We start from the raw sequence: 27226 nt of genomic DNA, 5'->3' as shown, positions 1-27226 counted from the left end.
CAAGTGTGCAGGTTTACACGAACAGCCAGGGCAAGAAGCAGATGCAAAGACAAACAAATGACACCTGCTGTAGGACAAAAACCATTCAAAATAACTTTATAAACTCTGTCACATTTCTGCTTTGTACATCAGTTCAACCTTATCCTTCAGGCTTGTTACTGAAAATCAACAATGCTTGCTTTTTGTTTTGCTTTTTCCTGAAAGGCAGACACAAAACCAGCCATCAGTGCATTATTTACACAAGTGCAACACAATCTCCCACCCCAAAATTAATTGTTTTCACTAACAAGGTACTTCCAACAGAATGTAAATAAACACCACGGCTTGTGCAGTGTTTCTGAAGTCAGTTTATAAAGGTTAGCTCATTTCTGCAATCCCCAAATGCCAGAGCGAGTAAAGTTCCGCTCACCTTCCAATGGGCTAAAAATACGACATTTCAAGTATTAAATCAGAATTTTCTAAAGACAATCCATATTTTGATAAATAAACACAAGGGAAACAGCATACAGCTCTCAATATACTGTATGAAAAGTGGTGTCCAGTTCCAAACTTTAGCAAGACAAGTGCACAGCCCAAAAATGGGATCAAAGTAACCCTGAAAACTGTACCAATCCGGGAGTCCCAAACATTTATCTCTTCTATGCTTCCCCTGGAATTACTCTGCTGGTCTGAGGCATTTGATTGTTATTTAGTTCTACAGCTGTAGGTAATCCATAAAACCCTAAATTCATTCCCATATGGAAACAATTCAAGAGAAGTTTCAGTAGATAAATTCTATTATCATCTTGTTTCTCTGCACTCTGTTTACAATGAGATGGAACTGCAGGTCTGTTATTCCCATAGTGTCCACAGCCAGGATAAGTTCAGTCCAAGTCATGCTGTGGCTGCTCTCAGTTTTCCACTTCACGTGCATCTTCACCATCAGTTTTCTTATGTTTCCTCATATGTTTGTATTTTTCCACATATGCCTTCACCAGGTTAGCCACCTTCATAGGGTTGATCTCTCCACTTTTGCTGTGACAGATCTGCAGGGGATCAGAAAGGGCACTTGGTCAATGACAGCAGCTCAGGCAAGTGGCAGAGAGGCCCTAAGCTGTCCAGGGGAGCCAATTCCTGCACAGACCCCAAGGCTCATAGCATGGTACATAAAGCAGAAAACAAAGACAAGAGCAGTATTTTCCTTCAAGCATTCCAGAAATGGCCCAGGGCTTATCTATGAAGCACCAAATGAATGCAGAGGCATCTCAAAGCAGAATGGCTAATTTTTACTACAGGCTTCTTCACCCATCCATCCAGTTTTACATGACACATGCTAACTAAGGAAGTGTTGATATCCCATTTTTGGGCTGTTTTGGAGGAAGCAATACTCAGATTAAAAGAATTTGGCAATTTTGAGAGGCCAACTTGAGATACAGGAGAAAGAACACACCCTACACAAGGAACTTTATCTCTGTTCAGAGAGGAGTTCACAGTGACATCAGCAGCAACTGGTACTGCTTATCTCTCTTGCAAAAAACACTTGTGGTTCATTTGGGTCATACAGAAGATGTGAAATTGCAGCCATTATCTCAGGAATTTTTATTTATGATGGAATTTCTCAGTGATAGCAAGAATGCAGAGCAGGGAGAAAATACAATCCTCTGAGGTATCTGCCTTGACCGCAAGAGCATTACTTCTCCTCTCGAGACAATATTTACTTGCTGATCAGCTCTTTTTTTAGCCATGATCTAGTCAGCACTAAGATTTGAGACAAAAGTCAGTATCAGCAAAATTGCAAGGTCCTCTTCCAAGGTTCAGGGACACCACAGATGCTCAAGGACCTAAGTATTTTCTCACTTTATCACAAACAGCTAGAATTCTGGCTGAAGGTCCTAGTGAGGAGGATTTGACCATTCTCACCCAGGGCACATACCATGTAACATTTCACCTCAGGGAGCTGAAGCTTAGCAATGTTCTTGTCCACTGAAAACATGATCTTATAAAAGGAACAGACAGCCAGCTCTCATCAATGGTACCAAGCAGTTCTGCTTAAAGGAACTACTGCTTCACCACAGGACTGCAGAGTATGAGTCAGGGTCCAAAGACCTGCTGCTCAGCTGTGGTATGTAATTGCTGAAATGGGCAGGTGCAATCCAAAGTACTGCTACTTATGTAAAAGACCTGCTCAGCTCCTCCTCTCCAGTTTCTTTCTCTGGGCCCTTACCTTTTGCACTGCTTTCCGAAGGATGCTCTTGTACTCCTCCTTTGTAATCTCCCTCTTCTGGTAAAAGGGTTTGATGGCAAGTTTCACTTCTTCCACGGCCCTTTCTTGCATGTGAAGCTTCTTCATGTACTGCTCAGGAAAGAGAACTGCATTACCTTGTGCCGTCTTGGGAATGGTTTCTGAATCTGTTTTTCTTAGAAACATTCTAACAACGAAAATTCTCATTTCACAATTTCAACAACCCAAGTTATCACCTCAAAGTAATTTCCTTTACTGCCAATTGCTGTCTTGAAACAAATACCAGTTTGGGCTATGAGGAACCTGTTTTATGTGACATTTATTCTGTGTCTTAATGTGTTTTAAGCAAGTGACTACAATGTGGACTTACTAATTTTGGCCTCCTCCTTCCCTTCCAACAGCTCTGCAGTAAACATATATCCAACAAAAGGCATCAGATTCTAAAAGCAGCAAACCGTAACTGTGAATATAAAGCTTCATATAGCTCTAAAGGCAATCTGAAAATTGTAGAGTTGCCTAAGTAGTAAGTAATGGTTACAGCTGCCATCAAAACAAGTTCATAAAAACGGTTGCTCATAAATGAAGGCTCAGTGGGAAATGCATCTTACTGTTTGGTTTTATGGCTGGAAGCAAAATAATGCGCTAAGTTTTTGTTCTTGTGTTAGCATCCACTGTGCCTAGAGCAGATGGTCTGTGCAGTAAACCCAAAACTTAGCAGCAAGGCTAAGTTTTGCACTGAAAAATCTCCAAAGTATTTTTACTATCTCTGCATTTTCAGCATTGATAAGCAACAAAATACAGTCCTACATCTCTATAGGACTGTTACGAGGATTGACATTAATTTCAAAGCTGGAAAGAAGAAAACCAGGTGTTCAGAGAGATTTGGATAGTCTGGTGAGGAAAGTCCCTTCCAAAAAGACATGCAAGAAAGTTCCAGAACTTTAAGAATGTATTTTAGATGTTTTAATCCCACCCTGTCCTGTGGTGATGAAGCAGTAGAAAAGAGAACCCTCAAATGGAATATATCCCAAATGAATTCAAAGAGAGGACTGTCTGCTGCACCTGGGTTAGCACAGCCAGTCACCAAAACCAGCAGGGCTGGGAAAACACAGCACAGAAAGTTTAAAAATCCCCCAAATGAAAAAGTTCAAATAAACAACTCATTTATTTTACACATTCACTCACTTCCTCGTTTTTTGTTTTATCCACTGGAGGTTTGGGTGCTTTGATCTTTTCCTCTGCATTTCCAACAGAAGCAGCTTGGATTCCTGGCTCAGATGCTGTAGCCAGGCTGCCTGGCTCCGGGATGAGGCTCTGTCCAGCCATGCAGCCAAGAGCTGGAAGACTCCCCTGCATGATGAACTGAACTGTGGGCTGGCTCACTGGGGCATAGGGGGGCAGGCTGGAGGGCAGGGCTGGTGCCAGAGGGATGTTCTGACAGTACACCTGTGAACAGACAGCACTCTGTAAATGCTCATGCTGACAAGACACAGCATCAGATCAGGATTTTCAGAGCACCTTTTATGCACCAGGAGTGACCACCAGCCCCACTCGCCTTTTAACTGGTGGACAGCACAGACTGATGGCTCAGATCAAGGCTGCCAAGCCAATATTTACAGCCTGATCACAGTCAGGGAGAAGCTCACAGCTTCTCAGACAGCACCAACTTTCTGCAAGCTACTGCTGAAAACAGAAGCTGCATGTACAGAGCAGAACTAAAAGATAATACATTTCTTCAATTGTAAGGAGCACCTGAGAGATTAAATGACTGTAGGATTGCTGAGGTGTATGGGCTACATGAAATGTACCACACGCAGAGGAAGGCAAACTCTGCCATGAGAGGAGGGTGTTGCACAACGAGGGCACAGATGAGATGGGATGCCTTCCATGACACTTGGGTGCTGGAATAGGAACCAACCTGAGAGGAATCTAGATCAGGAAACATAGGCTCGGGAATCATATAATTGGTTGGAGGAGGCTCATTTAACTGCACCTGATTTAACGTTTGGTTCAAGTCCTCTGCTTTCCAGGCCCCTTCTTTTGCTCGCTGAAGTTTGTAAAATGGCATCCCTAGGTATCCCAAGAGAAGGAAAAGAAAACATCTGAGAACAAAATAATGTGTCACAGATTCAAACCCACTGGTATTTAAAAAATTAAAACAAAAAGAATCTAACAACAAAACTAGCTAGAAAAGCATTTTTTTAGCAGTCATTCATATTTTAAAGCTTCTGGTAATAGAGAGCTTCTCATCCCCTTGAGCAATTACTTTCTACTGGGTTTATCCATTGAGAGTAACCAACAGGAACAACGCAGGGAACTCTGTCAACACAAACAGCACAGGTTCCCAAGCCAAACTGTTTCTAGCAGCTTTGGTTTAGCAGCACTCACAGGAGTGAGCTACAGAGACATGTCACACTCCTTGGTTTTGAGAAACATTTATAAATTCTGAAGGCAAAGCAACCATTCTCGTTATTCTAGTTAAGTGCAGACAGGGTGGGACACGGGCTGCCAGTTCAGAGATGGGGCTGTCACACGTGCTTCATGAGCAAACAAGCTGCCTCTGGCTGAGCAGTGCTGACAGCATGTCCTCTCCAATTCATTAACACAACTCACCTCATGATTTCAACCAGTGCAAAATGCCAGCTCTCAGGACTGCTAACCACAGCATCACCCCAGCTCAGAAGACAGAGCCCTTACACTACAACCAGGTTGGGTCAGGCACCAAAACCCTAAGCCTTATACAGCCTGTTGCAACTGTTGTTTGTTTTCTAAAAGAGACTTACTTGGAGCTTTTCCAGCAGACAATGTGCCACTTTCTTCCTCTTGAAGATTCCAGGTAACTCTTTTCACTGGTGCTTTTGATTTCAAGGCAGGACCCTGAGGTGCCACTTCCAGCTCAGGCTTACTGAAATTACTTGTATTTTCATTTGACACAAGGCACTCCTCCTTAACCTCCCTCACGCAATCCACAACTTTGCTTTTGGACGAGCTTTGAATTGATGCAGCCTCAGCTGGAACATGCATGATAACTTCTTTCTTTGGGGGTTGTTCCATCAGAGATGGACATAATGCAGTATTTTCTATTTTAACTGTAATCTCTAGGTTTGTATTGCTACAGCTACCGAGCATGGCTGGATCAGTACTGTTCATTAACTCTGTTTCAGCAAAAGAATCCACATCGCCAATTGGGACACAAACATTTGTGATCTCTGGAGCAGGGAACACAGTTTCACTGCTCACTTCCTGACAGATGGGCTCTACCTTTATAGTTTCTTGGACCTCTCTCAGCTGAACTGGGGTCTCAGTCTGTATTTCCTCAAGTTTGACATTTGGTTGGATGGTTATGGAAAGCCCTTCCAGTACTAGCTCTTCTTTCGGCTCTTGTTTCACAGAAGGGGGCTGCTCCAGACACTTGGTCACATTTTCAACTGGAGGCTTTTGATCCTTTTCTGGTGGAGGAGGAAGCAAGGTCTCTTTTGATCTGTGTTTTTTTTCTTTGGAACGTGATCGGGATCGCAGTCTTTTTTCCTTTGATTTGCTGCTTTTGTGCTCCCGAGATCGAGATGCAGACCGAGACCGAGACCTCCACTTTCTCCTCTCCCGAGATCTGGATCTCGATCTCTTTCTGTCCCTTGACTTCAGGCTACTTTCTTTATCATACCTCTCATAGCTTTTGTCCCTCCTGTGCTTTCGCCTTTTAGTCCTCTCAGTGCTGTTCGACCGGGAACGATCCCTCCGCCTTGATCTTGAGCGAGACTGTCTTTTCTTTTTCCTGTTTTCATAAAACTCAGAAGTACTTCCAGGACTACCCGAACGTGACCTAGATTTCCTTCTGTCCCTAGACCAAGAAGTTTTTGCCTTTTTATCCTTTGTTTTCTCCTTCGTTTTCTTTTTTTTAGATCGTTCGTGACTGCTAGAACGGTCAGTAGAAGACCTCCTGCTCTTGGATTTTAACGTGTGTGTTTTGCTACGCTCTTCCCCACCTGACCAAGAGGTAGATCTGGAGCTTCGGTCCCTTGAGTGTGCTCTGTCTCTAGACCCTGAACGTGATCTCTTATGCTCTTTGCCAAGTGCTTTTTTCCTTTTTATCTTTTTCTTGCCTCGGGAGCTGGAGTTCGAACAGGATCTGGAACGTGATCGCCTCTCTGCTTGTTCTACCTTTTGGACTTTCTGCTGCCCATCACTCTTTGAGGGACTGTCTGGTTCTAGTTTCACATTAATACTAGGTCTTATCAATTCCTCAGCATTGAAGAACACATTAGGTCCCTCTCTGCTTTCCTCCTTTAAACACTTTGTATTAGAAATTTCCTTAACAGCAGATGAAGTGCAAGGACTGCTTAGGAGGGCTTCCTCATCCACATTGTCTCGTTCCTCTGTATCAGAGATCTGTTCTACAATCCTGCTTGCTACTGTCACGTCATCATGAGACTCTGTGGTACCTGATGGCACGTCAGAGTCAGTCCCAGATCCAAATATATTTTCTACCCTGTAAGGGGTGAAACGACGGACAGTTTGAAACGTTTGAACTTTTGGATTTTCAATAGAAATAGTCCTGGTAATATTAGTTAATGGGATCCCTGAGCCAAGCCTTTCAGGACTGCTGTTTGCTGAACTCGAGTCTGATCCTGTTGGCTCAAAGGGATCATATATTTCACTTTTGACCTGCTTTTTCTTAACTGAGAAAAGAGGTGAAGGATTCTCCTTCTGCTGCACTTCATCGTCCACAGGGCGGAAGGTATTACAAAACCCTGGGTTAGACACCTTACTCGGATGTCCTGTGTTCCCAGGAATATTGATTTTAAAACTCTCAAAAGAGCCTGGGCCTTTTCCCCTTGAAGAGCCCAGCAGCGATGAACCACCGTAGCCACCGGGATTGCTGGAGAAAGACGCACCGCTTGGACGTGTCTGTTGCTGAGGTTCCTTGGAATTTGACTTCTGACTTTCCACCTTGCTACCCTTTCCTGGCTGATTAGTGCTCTCTTTGCCAGTCAGCTGGGTTATACAAGAGCTAGGGATGTCACAGCTTTGGCTTCCTGTGGGTTCTGGCTCCACCTGCTTGCTGCTGGTTTCTTTTTTAATCTTTGGTATCCTGGGAAGCTCAAAGATGTCAATTCTCTGGGAAGGTGGTTTTACTGGCTGCCTCACAGTTACAGGTTTTGAGACAGAATTCAAGTTACAGCTCAGGGGCTTTGAAGATGAATCAGTGGGTAAAAAGTTTTTAGATTTTCCATTAAATCTGGGCATTTCATCTGACTTTGAGCCATGCCTGCTCAAAGTCGCTATATTCTGAGTGTGAACAGACCTGGGTGTCATTGAATATTCTGATTTTACAGTTGCCTTTTCTGGTGCAGTCTGTGCAGGGTTTGCTGCAGACTCACTCCTGCTCAGTGAGGGTGAAGGTGACAAGAAGGGTCTGGTGTGAGTGCTCAGCCCTGAGCAAACGGAAGGTCCAGCCATGGAGCTGCTTGCTGTGGTCCCTGAGTGCGCTGGACTCGGGTGGCTGTCACGCCCTGAACCATCCTCCACTCTCGAGTCAGTCGCTGGTTTTCTACGGAATGGAGCTAAGGCACACAAACAGACAGATAGGCTTTTCAGGATGTATCTGGACATTTTCTGCCAACATTAACAGAAGTACTAAGCTAACTATTTTAAGTTCCACTGTGGTTTGCAGACACACCACACAGTAATAAGGGAGTCCAATTGTTATTTTTGTCAAATACTCACAGTTTAGTGCCAGACAACCACATCTTTAAGGTAAACATTAATGTTTAAGACATAAATGATTCAGTTCTGTAGAGATCACCATATTAGTGATTATTATCCTCTAGTTGCTGATTGACAGAAATTACTATAACAGAGGACGTTAGAGGTGCTTATTTTAAGAATAAAGCTCTAAGTTTCAGTTTGAAGAGATTCCTTTCAAGTAATACCAGGCCAAGGGAAGACACAGCTGGAGATGACAGCACATATTTAGAGCTCCAATTTTGCAAAGAAATTTCTTGCCAAGGTCCTTCACCCTGCTCTTCAAACTGAAGTACAGATTACAGGCATGGCAGCAATGCATGACACATGTCAGCAAAACTGGGTACTAAGACAACTCTGGTCTACCCAATCCTACATTTTTTATAACAAAGCAAAGCATGAAACCACTGTACAGTTCTTTTGAAAGAAGAAAACCATGTATTAAAACTAAAATCCTTCAGTAACATCTCAGGTCTGCAATTAAAACACAGACAAGCAACACTATTTCAGAGCATCCATCTTATAAGACTATAAGCAGCTACTTGTATCTTTTTAGACTATAAGCAGCTACTGAAACCATCCAACATATTTCATTGCTCCGTAAGAGTATCCCTAAATTTAAATCTATGCAGCCTGTAGGATCAGGGGGGATGTGGATGAAACAAAGAGGCTAACAGCACTATGAGGTGCCAAGTCCTTACCTTCCTTCTTCGCCGTCAGTGAGCCATCTCTGTTGATGACCACATCTGAACTACTCATCATGAGAAGACTCTGTCCAGACAGGATGCTTCCCAACAGATCAGGCACAGGAGCAGCTTCTGCTTCTTGGTCAGGACTCAAGGCAGGCACACTGCTTCTGCATGTTTCAGAGGGGTTACATTTCCTTTACTCTTACAGCACTTGTTCTACACACACACATTACATTAAAAAGAAACCAAAGTCAAGGGCATAAACAGAGGTCAGCCAGGGAAGTTCACTTGTAGTTTTGGCTTCCCTAGAGTCATTCAGTCCCCATCTTTCTCTGACAAACAGAAGGTGAAGCTTTTACTGACTTCCCCCAGGAATAACACAAGATAGGAAAGCATGTAATCATACCTGAGACTTTTGGTTAGCAAAAGCTTTTTATTAAGAGCTGTGCTCACTATGTTGTATATCAAGATTAACTTTCCAATGAATTTAAGATGCATCTTTGGAGGATAAACCACTGATTATCACTTCAGAGATATTTCTATCCTAGCTGCCTCTCTTGCCCCCAGCAAATCACAAACACAAATGTATTCCTCATGCCTACACTTCTATCTAAAAACAATTACACAACTTGAACCAGTGTTTAACCACGAGGTGCCACTGGCAGGGTAGCTAAGAGCATGGCACAGAGAAATTACACTGAAAAATAACTGCAAAGCTCCCACACACAGGACAGCACAAACACTAGCCTTTATGCTTGGCTCAATCTTATGAAGATGGTTTAAGTTCTCAGTTCTTGAAATAAGGACTGAAAAGGTGTTTCTGGTGTTGGGCATTTTTGGTTTTCTCTCTTTGCTTTTGTGTGGACGGGAGTTGGGGGGTTGTTTTGTTCGGGTTTGCTAAAAAAAACCAAACAAAACAGGCCCTTCCAAAGGGACTCAGCTCTTTGAGGGAGCTGCATTTCATTTCTGTATGACAACAAAGCAAACTTTATTCACATAATGTACACCAAAACACATGTGACAACATACAACAGAGAGCCAAAATGAGAACACTAAAGAATCAACTGCTAAGGCCAGACCAGGAAACTCAGTGTAGTCCAGGCAAATGGAGCCTTTAGAAAAGCTGAGTATCAGCTAAACAGTTCTATCTTCTAAACAATATGCTATTCAAGTAACTCTGAGGACATGGAAAGCTTCCTGAAATGCTTCCTTCAGGACTGAGATAGGAAAGATAGAGAAATAATCCAAGTTATCATAGAAATACACCACCTTAATCCTGAGAAAGCAACCTTCACCATAAGTCAGATGCATTAGAGAACAGCTATGTAAACCCTTCACACCTTTAACCACTTAAGCTGAGCTCCCTTCATTTCTCTTCAGCTCTCTCAGCCTTGCAGTTTTCTGTGAGTCAGTTGGTACCTGCCTCAGTGACATTCCTGGTATGATGAAAGTATGAAGGTATGATGAAAGAGGGTGTGTGTTCACCATAAAAAAAGAACTATTGCACAAACTGATGTGGTTATTTATCTACACTTGTGCAGCCATGCATGTACACATACACATGCTCTTTTTGAAAGATACTCAGGGTAAGAAAAGGGTTAAACAAAGATGATCACCCAGTTTATTCTTTTGTTAGGGTCATTAAACAACTAAGAAAAGTAAAATAACAATGCATATTTACCTGGGAAGTCCCACAGAAACGGGTCTAGCTACAGGACGGTGAGACCTCAGTGCTGACTGGGAGAGAACTCTCCTTTTGGCACTCACTGGTGAATCTGGATTTGCTGGAACCTCTTCATTACTGTGATGAAACATAAAACACACATGAACCCTGAAATTGTCTGAAATGTTTTTCCACAACAAAGGAATGATGCCACTATGACAGATATGGTTAGAGAGCATAATTTGTTTTATTATGATATATTAGAAAATATTAGTGCAATATCCTTATTTTCTGTAACTGCCTAAATAGAACAGCTTGATTCAGCCAGCAGAGACTCAAATGTAGATTTTCATAGCTAAAATATTAAATGGACAATTTTCTTCTATGAAGGGATCAAAAAGAAATAGTCACTGGAAAACCGAATTTCACCAACAATAATTTCACATGCCTCCTTCCCAAAAATTCAAAGTTTAATAGTGACACTTACTAAAGCATAGTCAGATTTCTCCTGTATTTAACATATCTGGAAAAGTGAAGATAGGAAAAGCAGAAACATGGAAGATTCCAGTGGTCATTTAATTCTGTGTTTACTGTATACCAAATATGCCAGCTGTCTTCACTTAAAATAAATAAATAAAATGTGATGGATTAGGACCAGACTCCTTCAGATTCGAACCTTTCAGTAACCCCATAGATCTTATTAAAGGTTTTCACAAGGCTGAGTATTTCAGAAAAACTCTTTAGAGGAGACTGATGCCTTACAAGCTCAGGAACTCAGCCCAGAAAGAAAGAAAGAACAGGCCATCATATGTTATCATGGGCTGGGTATATCTAAGCTGCCTTCAGATGTGGGATCTACACTCTGCATGGAGTCACATGTACAAACAACTCAACACCTGTTAAATTACCAGCTCCCTGATCACAATCCAGAGATACTTTACCTTTCATAAGGGTCCAACTCATATGGATCCCCAAACACAGAGAGAGAAGCTGCACCAATATCTGCTCTCATCAGCCCAAGTGAGGGCTCTGTTGGTTTGTACATGGAAGGAAGTGAGGCCCCACGCACAGGTTTACTGAGACCAAGAGTTCTTGCAATACGGGAGCGAACCTCATTTTTCACCTGCACAGAGAAAGAGATTAGGTTGTTTGTACATTAGAGCTGGTAAATCTGTGTTTAAAGCCCCAAATTATTCACTTAGGCTAAGTACAGCTATCAGGTTACTACCATCATCAGAACAAGTGGTGTGAATTTATTATCTATGTTTGTTTTAAAGCATTTATTAAACTTGTAACTATAGCCTATGTCACTTCAAACAGAGACTGCACGTATCAGATGTATGTGACCAGACAAATTAGGCTTCTAAAAACCTTTCATAATGTAAATTCAAAATTGTTGGATCCTTATTAAATGCTGGAGGGACAGTTCTGGCTCCAAGATGTAGACTCTAGTTAAAGCAGCTGACAAAAAGAGTCAAGCTGGTGCAGAGTGCTCAGTATAATTCACAAGAGGACACAACCCACAACTGAAAGGAATTTTGAGAGCTCTTACAGCTGATCAGCTGGGCTTGCAACAACACAGCCACAAACATCCACAGCCTATTAAAACAAATAGTGCTGGCAATTTTAACTGAGCTTGCATCAGTACCAAGTAAACACTATAGCCGAATGTCAAGGCAAGACACAGCCTGCAGGACATGCTTTACAATTTGATTCCTACAGTCCAGGTAACAGGATTTGTCAGCAAAGCCAGCAGACCTGTCTGGAAGTTGCAATTCATTTCCACACACAGCATCTTTCTGGAGTACTCTGGACACATCCTGCACATAGTCCCATCAGAAAGAAAGGTGCCTGCTACGACTGCAAGATGGCATTTCTTCCAACTGAATCCCATGTTATAGGTTGTTTACAGAGGGCTGAAAATCACAGATACTGACTGGCAGAAATTCACTTACATGTAGTCTTACTCTCTTCTTTTTCCCCCTTCTCTTCTTTGTCAGACGCTTGCGTCTCTTCGGCTGTGTCCCTGAACTCTTCTTCCCAGCAGCAGATTTTGTCTGAGTTCTCTTTTTGCCTCCTGCTTTCTTCCGCCTACCTGATGGGATAAAAACCAAGAATCTGGCTAAGTACTTGGCACTGTGTTTTACTCTATACTCACCTTTTCACTCCCCCCTGACACACAAAGCAACTCAAAGAGACATACAGAGTGCCACCAAAGGCAGAGCAAAAAAACTGCCATCGTTAGGATTTATTTAAAAACAACCTTCAGGACACTTCTGGGCAAAGGTGGTATAGGGAAAGAAGAAAATGCACGTGGGATACTTCCATAGCTTTGCAAATGTGGCAGCATACAGCTGATGAATTTTGTAGGATTCAGGCTCCCTTAAGGTGCCTAATGTCCTTACCTGTTCTTCTCTTCTGCCTGGTGGGAGCCCGTGGTGCCAGAGGACGCTGGTAGACAGCTGTGTTCAGGCCTGCTACAACTGCCTCAATTGTTTCATCCAGAAGAGAGGACATGAGGTACCCTGGCACGTGCTGTGGGTGGGATTGGAAATTACATGAAACAGTTATCTAAAGCTCAGCAACATTTCCCTATAAAAGCATTTGATGAAAAATGGATTTGAGATGCAAATGAGGAAACGTTTCATATCACCAAGCTGCCAGTTAAGCAATTATGTCGCTTTTCTCATCTACTGACTGACATATGAAGGACCTTGTCCTTCAGCCTCCTTCAGAATTAGATGCATGCTCCCAGCTTCTCACTGTGTTTGGAGGACAACAGATTACATACCCTCAACAAGTAGAATTAAGCTTGAGCCAACTCAAGGTACAAGCCAAAATAAGATGCACTTTGGTTGAGAGATAAAGGCAATAAGTAACAGTGCCTTTCCAGGTATAGTTTGTAATCATCCCTGCACATTGAGAAGTGGAGCTAGGAACAGCTTCTTGAATGGCAAGTGCTGAGTTCCCAGGATTACTCCACTATGCAATAGTAAAGTACCCAGGCACTACCCCTTCATCCACAGGAGATGACTCCACACTATTTCTAAACCAACAAGTAGGAAACAGTCACCTTGCAGAGTCTTTCACTTCAAACAACACTCCCTTTTTTTTCCAACACACAGCCCTAACTACTCAGTTATAATTGCTTAATAACAACACATCAGATTAATTACTTTTGCTCTTTTATTAATTCTTCTAAAGTTAAAACTGAAATGCCCACTGGAGACAGTGGGGTTTGGCAGTCAAATAAGATCACCTCCATCATGAAGGACATAAAGAATTTAACAACTGCTTAAGCACTCTGGGAAGTCCTTAAATCACAGGTAAAATGCGATAAAAACTTAAGATGAGTTGGATCCTTATTCATGGCAGCAATCTGAAACTATACTTAATACTCTAAGAGAGGGACACTGTATTTGGAACACTCTCCTGCGTAGGTTCTCAAGCACTGTTAATGTGGTTGAGCTCAGGCTGCCGCATTATTGAGGACACTAACATCTGGTTTTCTCCTCTTCCAACAAGAAACTGATTTTCACAAACACAGAAACCTTAAAAATACTAGATTTTTCTCTTCAGTTGGGCCGAAGGTGGTCAACATGTTCTACTGCTATGGGCAAGGAGGTAAGAAGACAAAGGAAAGTAAACAACTGTCAAATAAACATGATAGAAAACTGAAGCAGTGCACAAACTGTGTATTAATAGACACTAAGAATAAAAATTCAATTTTGCTCACACCAGGGGTGATAAAAAATGCATGTTAAGAGAGGAAGCTACTGCAGCATCTCAAAATAGGGCATCTTGGTCATGTGCTGTACTCCATTTACACACGTTCTACACCTCAGTTTACAAGAGCTCCACAACTACTAACCACTGTCCTATGGACAGTCAATACAGACAGCTGAGCTCCTTCAGTGGGGACTCAATTGAATAACTCTTCCCCAGGGCTCTTGCAGAGGCTCCCTCAGGAATGCCCGTGGATACCTGGATTTGCTGTGCTGTTGTTATGCGGTTCCTGTTCACCGTGGCTCGGACGCGTTCGCTCTGCCGAGTCCTGGCTATGGCTCGGGTTCGGACGTGAGGGCGAAGCCTGCTTGTGGTGGGAACAACATCAGCCATGAGGGCAGCCACCTCCTCCTCACTGACATGATCTGTACCTTGAACGAGAACAGGATGAGGTCACTTGTCCTTCTACAGGTGAAATCATTTCAAGAGTTTTAGACAAAAAAAAAAAAAATCAGTGTTCCCTTTCTTAAACCAATCATCTCCACAGGCGGCCATTACCCTCTCAAAAGGAAATGAGCAGAGACACCACTGCTTCAGACTGTTACACACTGTAACTTTTCTAGGTAACAGAAATTGCCACTGCCTTGGCAATTTGAGGTCAGGACACTAATAAATTCTTTCCAATGTAACACAGTGCAGTCACACTATGGTGCTGGGATTGCCTTGGAAAGGTTAAAGGATGCTTACAAGAAGCAGCTCCACAGGTTGTAACTGCAGATGAAAATCTTCACAAACAAGATCCTCTCATCAGTCAAGAGTTCAAGTCTAATCTTAAGGTTCAAGAGAGAATGCTTATCAAAACAATTATTTGAAACAGATAAAACCAGGATACATATCTTCAAAACAGCACATGATTCACATTATCTAACTCAGGAGCAAAATATTTACTTGGACTGGCTACCACAAAACCCTTACCTGCAGCAGCATTGGCACCCATGGGGGCACAGGCTGGACAGAACCATTCATCTACAGGGACTTCACTCAGAGGAGGATTAAGGCATTCCATGTGATACCTTGAGAGAAAAAAAAAAATAAAAGAAAATAAAAGAAAATCAAAAAATATGCTCCTCACCAAGGGAAGGCAATATTTTACCTCTGTCCAATGCCACATAAGGCAGACTCATTTCAAGCCTGAAACTATGGTTTAAACTATGGCTTCTGCTACTAATCTCCAGAGAAACGATGGATGCTACCTGATAGTTATGTAAGGGTCTTGAGTTCTACGTGGTATTTTCATCACTTCAGGCTCAAAAAAGCTCAGAAAACTGAGGGTTTCCCCCTCACTGTGTGGTAAATCATTTGCCATTTGAACTCAAGCTGCAAGAAATGTGCAGAGCCAAAACTGATGGTGGCAAGAGAAGTACAGAGGCACTGGGGAGACAGGCAACCAGGAAACATCAGTTTCCTGAGAACCAACATCAACACTACCGGTACTTATGAGCATTTTATTTTGCATGACTAGGCACAGGTCAGCTGCAATGCTTTGTTATGCTGACTAAATGCCCTGCATTCCACATTATCTGGCATGACTAAGACAACTGGTGATTAGGATTTCTGAGTGAGTGCACAAGTTAGGCTGCAGAGCACTGGGCAGTCACTGGCTCCACACGGCCGCCTGCAGGACTGGAGACTAAGCATACCAACTTCCAGACACCATCCAACTGGGAACTGTCCTTATCAAATCTCACCTTTGGGCTCTGTGACCAGCAATGAAGAACTGATTTTGGACTTCCTGTACATTTCAGGAAGGAATGGATGCTTTTGGGGAACTTCTGCCTCATTATTCTGTCTCAGTCTTCACAAACAATAAGAAAAAAAACAGATCTATGAAATTGAAGAATTTTGTTGATGGATGTAGCCCTGTTCTTCAACTTCTAGACACCAATCTATGTATCAATGTTACCCCCTTCTTGCTACTTGGTAATGTAAATGGATTCATACATTAATATGACACACCATTAATGCAATTAACCCCTTTTTTACTGTTTGTTCCAATTCTAGATATGTGCACTTTTGTATTCATATCAGTCTCAATGCTATGGTTACACAATTCAGAAAGTTAAGCTGTCACATTCCAACAAGTCTTACCTGAAAATGGCTTCAATGGAAAAAGATTTGGTAACTTAAATGTGTAAGATAACACCAGTACATCACACAATTTAAGCACTGCAGAAAGCCGTATCTACGTAAAAGCAGTAATTCCATTTGCTTTAGAATTGCTGGCAAAAATAACTGATGACATTTTCACCCCAGTGTCAGGTCAAAGAAAGTAAAAGAGTAAAACCAGGATTTGAAGCAGGCTGTTCTACATTTTCCTAGAGTTAATATCAGACATGGAGAGCTAATAAAGACTGCAAGTCCTTTTTCAGGAAGTGCTTCTGGAAGTGCATATATAAAGAACTTACTTTAGGAAAATAAGACAAAAATCAAGCAATTGTATCAAATTAGAATAAAAATATATTTAAAAAATTGGAGTAATTGTTGAGAGATCACAAAGGAAAACCTGAAGCAATACCCTGTGCTGAGACAGGCTTATGAAAGTTCACAAAGAAATTACAGACAAGACTTCAGATATGATCTGTGAAACACTGGTTTTGGCTAATTATTTTAAACTAGTGTTCTGATGATGCTCTTAGCAATATTTAGTGCTCCTGATACTGTCTTTTTTTCCCAGAAGGTGAATCAGTGTCTATAGACACTACAGAGCACAAAGACAAAACCAGACTTACCAGATGTCTAGTTAGCTTGCTAGAAGCAATTTTTGAAAGGTTATTTTACTCATTGCTAGCATCTCTCTTTGTTCAATGGGTAACTTTAGACATCATCAAACTGACAATGCTAGAAGACTGATTAAGCAGTGCAAGGGCTTTAAATTCTAGCAGAAAGCTGTAGGGCCAAAGTTGTATTCAAAATATATTAACGACTCTAGACTCTACTTAAACATTTATTTTATTAATCAAGGAGGGGGCAGAGAGAGAAGTAAGCAAGAGTAAGAAAATAATTGAAGAGCTGTGGCTCTAAAAAAACCCTCAACATTTCACAAAACTGTGAACCATAAGCACTTCTGCACAGCACTAATGCCCAGCCAGTTGGGACCAGTCTTGCATTCTCTCCTCAAGGAGACATAAAGGATGTAGAGTTTTACCCTTCATAGCATCCAGATGTAGCATGGATGAGCACAAACACCTTCATCACATGAAGGCATGGTCACCTGTTTTGGTGGTCTGCAGCAGTGATGTGTGCAGGACTCTCCACACATACCTTGCAACATGACCATCCAAACAAGGATCCATCTCATCATGGGGATGGATGTGTGCACTGTAACACATGGACACATGGTTGGCCACATGATGAGCCTGAAGAGAGCAGCGAGGGGCAGCTTACAAACCCGACAGTGCCTGGGGACCCAACTCTGGCCACAATCATGCAAGTGCTCCATTCATTTCAGCCTCTCTTACCCTGCATCACAGCCATCGCAGAGCAGCAGGCGATCCTCGTGGTCACTTCTGCCACACACCTCACAGAAGGTTGGATCATCCTCTCCATCAGCACCCTGAGTTTTTGTGTTCTCAACAGGAACCTAAATGAAACAGGGATGCACATTTTATGCAGAACGTGGCACTTTTTAAAATCCATCATCACATTAACAGTACCTGCAGCAAAATCTAAAAGTGAAGGAACCAAAATGGCTGTTACACACCAGAACCTTCACTTGGCTCATTCAGCACATCTAGGGCATGATCAAAAGCCTGAAAACATCTACTTAACTTGTCTACTGTCAGACACCAATGACTATAGAAAACTGCATTTTAAGAAGAGGTGAAACAAAAATCCACAAATAAGATCAAAAGTAGTCAAACAAACAAAAGGATGCCGAAAATGAGAGTAAAGAAGAGAGTAAACTTTGCTAACCTGTGGCTAGCACAGGTTTTTCCCATGAGAAGTTTTCTTGTGTTTTGTAAATGAAGATAAAGTTTGGATGTTGTTGGAACAGTGTCCCAGAACTTGGGCAGTGCAGGCCTGGCCAATCAGGCCTGGGGGAAGGCTTCTGACTGACCAATCTGGGTGACTTTTGAGAACTCTATATATGTGATGAAATCAAAACAATAAAGGTCATTCCTTCTTGCCACTGAGAACTGATGCATTCATTACTCTGCTAGCTGCTCAACAGCAACACTAACCTCCATTACTTCAATGTTAATTCGCACTTCTGTTAAAATGCAAATAACAAAACCATGAGTTTATGAAAACAGAGCATCAAACCCCTAAATGTCCCCTGGAAAACAACATCTTTCTGATATCAATTAAGAGCAACGACAACTCTTCAATGTTCTTTTGTGAGCAACTACTTGCACACTCCACCAACGCCTTTCAGAGCTCTACTACTGCCTTGCTCCTCTCTCCCCTTACAAACCCAACTGTTACACAGCATTGCTGGTAGCAGAACATAAGGAAGAGATCATGGATTAATCTAGATTATTCCTATCCATACTATAATAGCACTTGAAGAATGCAGGGCACTTTCCATGTGTGGACAGGCTTATCCATGCAGAACAGTTTTCAGTCAAATGTTCATTATACAAAACAGGCAGTTATGAAAAACACCCTTTTTCTACCACCACAAATGATGCCACAACACAATATTGTATGAAACATAGTTAGGGAGGAGGAAAAATTGTCACAGTTCCTTAAAAGGCAAATTCAAAATCGGAAAGAAATAATTGATTCAGATAGCAAGTATTACACAAACACCCTAGATGGGTAAACTTTTAAATAACGATTTTGTGCCAAGTGGCCTTGTTGTTTGCTACAGTAAAAGGCTTACCTTTTTTAAGATTTTCCCACCAAAACGTGCCCGAATGTTAATGTAATTAAAGAGGATTCGATCCACTGGACAGGAGTTTGCATTCTAGGAAAAAAACGTAAATTCCCAATCCAGTTAATAAGTGCATTTCTTTATTCAATTTTTAAAAAGAACTCTTAAATTATTAATGTAATAAGCATTAAATTAATGTTGTAGCCATTTTAACAGCTATTGATCTTAACATTTTAAGTACTTAGATTTGACTCATCTGGTTTACAACCTGCTCTATCAGAGAAAACATGCATTTTTAGAGAAGTATTTATTTCACTGAAACAATTTAATTATTATTCAATTGCCAAAGCAACATGAAAGTTCTTTCAAACACTGCCTTGAAATAGTGCTCTTGTTTTAAGGCATTTTTTTTTGTGAAATGAGAAACTAGAAATGGCTTACAAATATATTCAGTCAGAGTGATTTATCTGCTTTTTAAAAATTTAATCACCACTGCTACTGCTGCATGCACTGTAAATTTTGTTGTAATTCTCACCCTGGATTATGACAATGGCAGCTATACAGGTGGCAAGGAGCTCTGACTGAAAACTGAATTCAGAGCAAGCTGCTGATTGTCAGTATTCTTTTACATCTTTTCTATGTTTAGATGTTCCGTGTTGCAACAGATCCCCATCCAATGGCCACAATACTGAATTCAATAAAAGATACAGATATACAGAGAAATATATAATATCCAAGCATAGAGAAAAATCAGTATCTCAACTTGAAAAAACAAAAGAGTTGTAGAAGCCTACAAACACACTTGCTTGTGACCTTACAGCTTTCAGAGAACAGAACAAATCAGGATGGGTACAAGAAAAACAGATCCACACTTCAAACATGAATCCTGCCAAACAGAGCAGTGACCCAAGTCTGTTTAAAAAACCTTAAGAAAGCAAATATAAATATTACATGTTTTGCTCTCATTACAGCCCAACAGCATGATCACAGGGTGGGAGCAGAGCACACCACAAGGCTGCAGGACATCACAGACAAAACAGCTCACCTTAGACCACTCCACGATGCAGTCCAAGCAGAAGTAATGGGAGCAGTTCTCAGGAGTCCCAACAGCCTGGTCCCTAAATGTGTTGAGGCAAATGGGGCAGTTTTCACCATCCTCATCAGAGGAGATGCCCCCTCCGTTCAAGTGTGGCTCTGATTTCAAAGAATCAGTCATTCCCTCCATAGTGGCCTCATTTTCTTCCTCCTCTTCCTCCTCTTCATCATCATCTTCACAATCTGAAGAAGTGAGATATAAAAACCAGCTTGTGTATGTTGCATGGCTTCAGCGATGAGGGCAGAGGGGGTAGGCAGGACAGGGTACCAGTTCACAGAAAATTCCATGTAAGCTTATTTTGTGAGGCTGCAGGGGTCAAGCACAGCCTCTCCAGTTTAAGGCAATAATTTTTGCTGTTTTCTTTCTTCCTAAATCCCTTCACTAAAAAGCAAAGGATTACTCTGGTGAAAAATAAAGCCCAATAATGTGAGTAGTCTTGCAAGAGATTAAAAGCACAGACACCAGAAAAGCAAAAGATTATCAAAACAAGACAGTTAAGATATGTCAAGCTACCACTTGAACAACAAAGTGGAAAAATAAAGTTAAAATAAAGTTACCATATACACAGCTTGTTTTTTACGAGACATTCCAGAGCAAAAGCAGCAGTAACACACTTTTCTGTAGAACAGCAAATGAAAGGTTTCACCAGTAAAATATCATTTTGAGAGCCAAGGGATCTAAGTGCCTTAGAGAACGCTTAAAGAAGCTTGGTTTTGAGTAAAATTAAACATTCAACACACATTGTTGAAAGGTGTATTTATTTTTAGTACAAAATACAAAGACGTGTTAGCCTTTCCCTAAAACCTGTGAATTAAGTTGATATTTTCAAGACGCAACAAAAAGGTACCTAAAATTCCACTCACTTTGAGGAGGGACTGGGGAGGGTTGTTGTTGGGCTGCCTTTTTTCTTTTTTTTTTTTAATGAAAATGGGGCCCCTGTCTTTTTTATTGAATTCTCCTGTCTGGACATAACAGAGAATACTCTAAATACTCTCTGGAATCAGTCTTTCAGTCTGTGTTCAAATCAGTCTAACTAGTAACTTGGAAAACTATGCTCTTGCCTTTGTAACAAGCTTTAAGATCGGATCAAATCTATTTTTGTCTATCCAAATATTAATCTGAGCCAGGCAAATTCACAAGTATATACATGTATCTACAGTACATGTATCAGAAGTACAGAAGTACATGTATCAGAAGTACATGTATCTACAGAGTATGTTTTCAGTAAAAGTAACAAACTGAAGTAACATCCACATTCCTTTTTCAAAGATCAGTCAAGTCTTCTTCCATGCTCCCCAAGTATTACAGCAATAGTAATTTATTTACAGAATTCCCCATCACAACGTTCACTTCAGAGCCCCATGCCAAAGCAAACTAACAAACATCCTTTTCATAAGTGAAAAAATAGCATGAGCCATTGCTGCAATTTTGATTTTTTTTTTCCTCCTCATGCTGGGGCAGAGCTCACTCCTGTTGACAACAACTACACCACTTTGGTTAGCAGATAGTCTTCAAGCATGCAAATGGTTTAAAAGCTTAGGAATCAGGGACTATTACTTGTTTGCTTATTACTGTAGGATTTTGGCATCGGCCTGACACAGCAGCATCTGTGAATTTATATTTCATTGTTAGTTTCTGGAGGAACAGCTTCAATATCATTCTTCCTCAATTATTAAAAACTGCCTGTTAAGGCACATTAACCGACCTACCTTCTAATTCTTCATCTTCACTTTCCTCCTTGTCCTCCTCACCTCCCTCTTCCTCAGTGTCATTATCTTCCTCTTCACTACCAGTATTATCTTCTGAATCCCAGCTATTTCCACCATTGCTTTCTTAAAAAAGAAGGGAAGAGTAGAGGAAATGCCTATTAGATGCAGACAGACAGGCAGAACAGGTACCAGAACCCCTAATCAGGCCATTATGCATGAAGTGAACCCCCAGATTTCCACAGTGGTATTAAAGCTGCCCATCTGGAGAAACTCCAGGGAAGCATGCCAGCAGTCTGATACACACAAGTTATGCAGCAAAGCAAAACAAAAACATTCTCAGAGAAAAGGAGATAAATGGTCACAAATATATCTTTATCAGCCTTTTGAGGGTAAATCAATAGTTCTCCAGCCTTGAAGGAGAAAGGCCCACATGCAGAGAGGCTGCATTTACCTGTTTCACTGAGGAGCGCGAGACACTGCCTTTTGCCCTTTCCCAGAGCAGCATTCCTGTTGATCAGCTCATCCTGGCTGTCATCATCCATGGCAGGACATTGGAATCCCTGCAGGAAGGCAGACTTCAGGGAGGCAGTGCAGCACCTACAGCAGCAGGGCAGGCACCAGTCCGGCACAGAGCACCCAACACATCTGCAGAGACCTGAATGGGAGAAGGGACATTGCTCTCCTCACACCACTGATTAGTTTTCCCAGTTCCAATTCAGAGGTGACTACAGGTAAGCAGCTATTGCTCCGTGAGGTTTCACAGCCCTACTGAACTGGATGAAACCAGCTGCTTGTGAAAATCAGTTTAGGTGAGAGATTCAGCTTTATCTTCAGCTCCTGGATGAGAGAAAACAGTATAACCAGAACTCCCCACTGAAAAAGCAATAGAAAAACCACAAACACCAAAACCAACCTGTGGACCAGCAATTCAATGCAAAACTGAGGGGACCAGAGGCCCTTTGAACAAGGCTTAACAGGATGATGACATATGTTTGAAATTAAAATATCCATCTCACCTGATACAGAAGAATAAAGACTATGCCATTTAGGTCCCTTATAAAAAAAAATAAAGGCCTTTGCACAGCTCTGTTACAAAATAGAGTAGTCTAAGACCCCACAACCATCATTCCACGGAAAAGATGAGACCTGATTTGGTGCATATTAATGCAATCACACTAATTGCTGTGTATCAGCACAGACTGGCAGTAAAACTGACAGATACTGGAAGATGTTGCATGATCCAAATTCATAATGACAATTAAATCAGAGCTTTTAACACATAATGCTACACAGCATTAAGGCAGACAGACCCTTGGCAAGCTTCTATAAGTAAGTAATGAAAATATATAATTAACAGACAGTTAAAACTAGGTGTCATATCTCAATATGAGAAAACAAAAAGATTCTTTTGTAAGCTAGGCAAAGAAGTTTCAATCAGGTGCTCTTCTCCCACTCTCCCTACTTCCCATTACATATCTCGCATATTAAGAGATTTTTTGGAACAAAACATGATGTTTTATTCAAGTGCTCTTGATCTGTACCTTTGCTTGCACACTCTTTCAAGCCACATAGCACAGCTCTGCACTAGAGAGCCTTAAAAATGTAGGTTCTACTAAACCAGACCAAACTACAAACTGAGTCTTCAGTGCTTGGGGGTGTGGGGAGGAACTGAACAGAAAGGAGATTGAGCTTCACCACAACTAAGTTCTTGTAGAGATTTCTCCTAACTTCAGTAAGAATCTTGCCTAAAGAGAGATTAAATTTTTAGCTAAATTTTTCGCTGTTAACAGGACTATTTAAAAAACAATTTATGTTGGCTGAAAACATGCAGACTCATCAAAAGCCAGTCATTCCATGATGCAACTGAAAAAATAGGAAGAAACACCAGTAATTTTTCAAGTTTCAGCAGTGCGTATGTATGAATTATTTAAACTGAAACTCAATTATATAATATCCTCCCGAAAGCTCAGTTAGCTACAGCAATGCAAAGTCTGTGGTGACATGACAGGCAGGACACATAAAGGGGAAGAGTGGCAGCACCAGTCCCCAAGCAGGGCAGCGGCAGCACATGTTCCATCTGTGTATTCAGGTGATGTGCAGAGCCTCGGCCACTTCTACAGCAGCACCTTGTGGGAACAGAGCGGTGCCTGCTGGCCTGTCACTGCCACACCCGGCCAGCCACGGCACCCCTGAGCCACTGAGGGTGATGGAGGCCAACCAAAAACCACAGATCAGCTTCTGCTTCACTATGGCCATCACCTTCATTTCCCTACTCTCCAGTCTTCCTTAAAGCAAAGCAATAAGCACAGAGCGGAAAAGACCTTTATATTTCAAAAAAGTGATTCCTACAAGCCACAATTCTGACCAACATACACTTAGCTGCATTTCCAAACAGCATGCATTTCTTCACTGTAGTGGAATAAAACAACTACCTGTGTTATTTGTGCCTTGCTACCTCACAGAAAGCTATCCTTTAGGCACAGAGGCAAACAAATCAGCACTTGTGACTTGACAATCTAAACTGACATATTTATGCTGCAAATGCAAGCTTGTACTTTGCTCAGAGGCAAAACTCTGAGTTAAAGAAAATCTGGTATTGCAGCAAACAATCAAGTCTTCAAATTCTGTCAGTAAAAAAAGTCTGTTTTGTGGATAGCTGGGAACTGACAAGGAAAAACCAAGTGATGAAGAGATAGGTAAATTTGAGATTTCTGAGCACATCACAAATACTACTTTACAAAGAGCCTTTTCCAAACTGGGTGGCTGCTCTTAAGAAAAAAAGAGGGAAACCATGGTTGACTATACATCTAATATTAGAGCTCCTTCTCCTATTTTATTTTAAAACAATAAGCAGCATTTCCAAGTTGTTTCTTTTTTTTTGTCAGAGACATTTTAAACAAATTACCACTGTGAAACACAAACACATTCATGATACACTTCAGAGAGTTCACCCACCTGCACAAAAGCCCTGTTTTCTCTAGCACTTACCACATCAGAATTTTTCTAATCCCCCTGAGCCAGAACTAGCAAACACAAAATAGATGGAAAGCATTTTTATTATTATGTTAACCTAAAAAGTTTGGTTAAGGAGGAGATGGCAGTCATTCCTCCAAGGCAACCCTTAACTATGCACTTCTGGAACACAAAAGGCCAGACTGCTAAAAAACAACCAGTTGTCCCTGAAGGCCATTTGACTCAAGCAACTACAGCTGCTTTTAGTTTTGGGGGTGTGAAGGACGTGCCCTCGTGGCTGTATGCAACCCCTTGCTGCTTGGTCACTTGGAAAATCCCATGGTGTGCAGTACTCTCCACACAGCCCTTCAGCTGTAAGCAGCTCTCACAGGCACCAATCCTCCCTTCTGCATCCCACTTTGTAAGACTGCTCAGAGGAATTTAGGATGCAACCCAGGAACACAGATGCAGGCTAATCTGGCCAGAGATCCTTTGTCTTTGTACTCAATACCACTGATGCTTATAGCAAATCTCACTTCAGTTCCTTGCATGATCCATTGGCACAGCATATCCAGTATCCAGATTACAGGCTGCACACGAGGTTGGCTGAAGGCAGGCACCATCCTCCTCCTTAACATCCCCCTGTTTTCAAATTTTCTTTTAGAAGAACCCACAAAACCCTAAAAAACAATTAAACCACAGAAGCAACGAGTGCATGGCAGGTGTTCGCTCACTTTACGCGCACCAGCGCTTTCTGCTGCCTTAGGTTTCCTTCCCCAAGGCACAACCTCAGCAGGGTCAAGTTGGGTTTGCTCCCAGTGCTGTGTCCCTACGGCAGCACAGACTCTCCTGCAGGGCAAGTTGTAAGCCCAGGCTTTGCTATTAAGACAGATTACATTTTTGCACAGAGATGTCTTAAGTCATTTTAATAGTACAATCAAAGAGCAATTACAAATACTTTCTTCAAGCTGTATTAGCAACAGGGCTTTCTGTTGGCTTGAACAACAGAGAAGATTAAGTGCTCCCTCCAGAGTAAGTGTTTATCAAACAAGCACTTCAGCAAACACTTAGTATTTTGAACTAAAGTCCTTATGCATTACCACAAATCACTATTTTAATGTACTCTGAGTACGTTCCAGCGAGAAGGCAAGTGCAGGTTTCCAGCCATCAAGAGGAGGCACAGCCTGCAAAGGACACTGGGGTTCCATCCCACCTCACAGAAAGATGACAGAGCTGCTACAACATCGAGCACCCCTCCCAGCCAGGGGCACTTTCCCTCCTAGCACCAAGCCATCTCCTCCTCCACCAACTTCTTACGTAGTTTCTATATTTTTTAGAAACAGAGAAACAGAGGAGCTACTACAGAAAGCATTTACTTTCATCTGCTTGGGTAACACCCAGGATTATTCACAGGCAAAGAAAAGTTTTTCACAGAATTTTCTCACAGGTTGGTTTTGAATGCTGATCTAATTTCATGGGCTGCTACTGAGCCATCATGTTCTAAAGACCACTTATAACTAGATTTAAGCCTACTTAATTTTCAAACATATGGGCTTTCAGTTCTCATTGGCACATCTGCTTTGTTGGTTTGTTGCGGGGAGAGGTTTTGGTTGATTTTTTCCTTGGTTTTGTTTTTTTTTCCCCAGTCAACTAAATAATTCAGTTCTCTAGGGAAAAGCAATGTCACACATCAGAAATCATTTAGCTTTGCTTCCAATTTCATATGTTACATTCAAAGAAAAGAAAATAGGAGTTGTAAAAATCACTGCTGTACGCGGTTAGAAAAAAATCTGGTTATGGTGGCTACTGTCTGCCATCACCACATTCCAAAGGTAAATTAAGATAACTTGGCAGGGAAATAATTCAGATTAACAAGACACTCCTACAGCCCAGAGTCGTGCACTGCGAATCTAGCATGCACAGGGAGCTTTAAAAAAAGTTCCCTAAATCTAAATTTAGATCCCTGTTTAAATTACCAAAAAAAATTTAACTCTTAAATACCACTATCAGAACTGCCCATGCAACAATTTAAACAATGGAAGCACCTAAGAACCTAGCAGATAAGGCACAGAAAATGAATCTTGGGGTAGGTAAGGAAGTGCTTATCTGTCACCCATTCTAGACCTGCCCTAAATTTAGCCACCCTGAATTCCAGGGGGAAAACTGTCCACCAAAGCTTCCCCAGGAGCTGACATTGCACTCGCTGGGGAGTTTGTAATGCAAACAAACCAACACACCGGCTTTCCAGAAGCAGTCTTGAAGTGCAGCATCTTACCCTGAGGAGCAGCTAGGTATTTTGTACCTCTGTATTCAAAGGAGCAGCCAAGCTCTATGGAATTCCCAGCCTTCAATCCCTTGCAGCCACTGGCTCTGCTTCCAGCTGCGAATTAACTACTCTCCAACTCTGCACATCCTCCTCTTTCTTACAGGCTTCTTTCCTTAGGAAGAGTCACCCTTACTGAGAGTTCCCTTTCAGTATCAGTCTTCCTCACCAATCCCATCTTTAGCTACAGCTTCCCCTGCTGTTTACGGGCATAACTGTGGGAAAAGAA

The 27226-nt window shown here is 41.7% G+C and overlaps 1 protein-coding gene across 5 annotated transcripts; it reads right to left on the bottom strand.

Moving 5' to 3' along the window:
• Positions 1 to 68: 68 nt before the first annotated feature.
• On the bottom strand, positions 69 to 27226 carry PHRF1 (PHD and ring finger domains 1). 5 transcript variants are annotated; one of them, XM_085062759.1, is made up of 18 exons: positions 26977 to 27226; positions 22174 to 22377; positions 21723 to 21845; positions 19963 to 20195; positions 18927 to 19010; positions 17560 to 17681; positions 15017 to 15114; positions 14300 to 14472; positions 12721 to 12850; positions 12253 to 12410; positions 11257 to 11426; positions 10334 to 10453; positions 8665 to 8819; positions 5005 to 7782; positions 4140 to 4291; positions 3407 to 3667; positions 2204 to 2332; positions 69 to 1025 (listed from the first exon to the last, which is right to left on the bottom strand). In XM_085062759.1, the coding sequence occupies exons 2-18, from the start codon at positions 22262 to 22264 to the stop codon at positions 891 to 893; spliced, it is 5112 nt and encodes a 1703-aa protein (XP_084918885.1). In that variant the 5' UTR covers positions 22265 to 22377; positions 26977 to 27226; the 3' UTR covers positions 69 to 890. The 5 variants fall into 5 exon arrangements, with proteins under 5 accessions (XP_084918885.1, XP_084918887.1, XP_084918886.1 ...); XM_085062761.1 differs by having other exon boundaries at positions 19963 to 20186; XM_085062760.1 differs by having other exon boundaries at positions 11257 to 11438; positions 12271 to 12410; positions 26977 to 27225.

This window comes from Lichenostomus cassidix, chromosome 5 (genome assembly GCF_008360975.1).
Source record: "Lichenostomus cassidix isolate B80296 chromosome 5, HeHo_3.0, whole genome shotgun sequence".
In the NCBI taxonomy this organism is placed as follows: Eukaryota; Metazoa; Chordata; class Aves; order Passeriformes; family Meliphagidae; genus Lichenostomus; species Lichenostomus cassidix.
This window is presented reverse-complemented; position numbering and strand designations above follow the sequence as displayed.

Excerpts from the sequence above, each read along its gene's own strand:
- PHRF1 (XM_085062759.1), bottom strand. The coding sequence starts at position 22,264 with ATGGATGATGACAGCCAGGATGAGCTGATCAACAGGAATGCTGCTCTG. Across the intron at positions 19,011-19,962 it reads GCATCGTGGAGTGGTCTAAG|AATGCAAACTCCTGTCCAGT; the intron begins GTGAGCTGTTTT and ends TTTTTTTCCTAG. Across the intron at positions 17,682-18,926 it reads GTGGGAAAATCTTAAAAAAG|GTTCCTGTTGAGAACACAAA; the intron begins GTAAGCCTTTTA and ends TGTTTCATTTAG.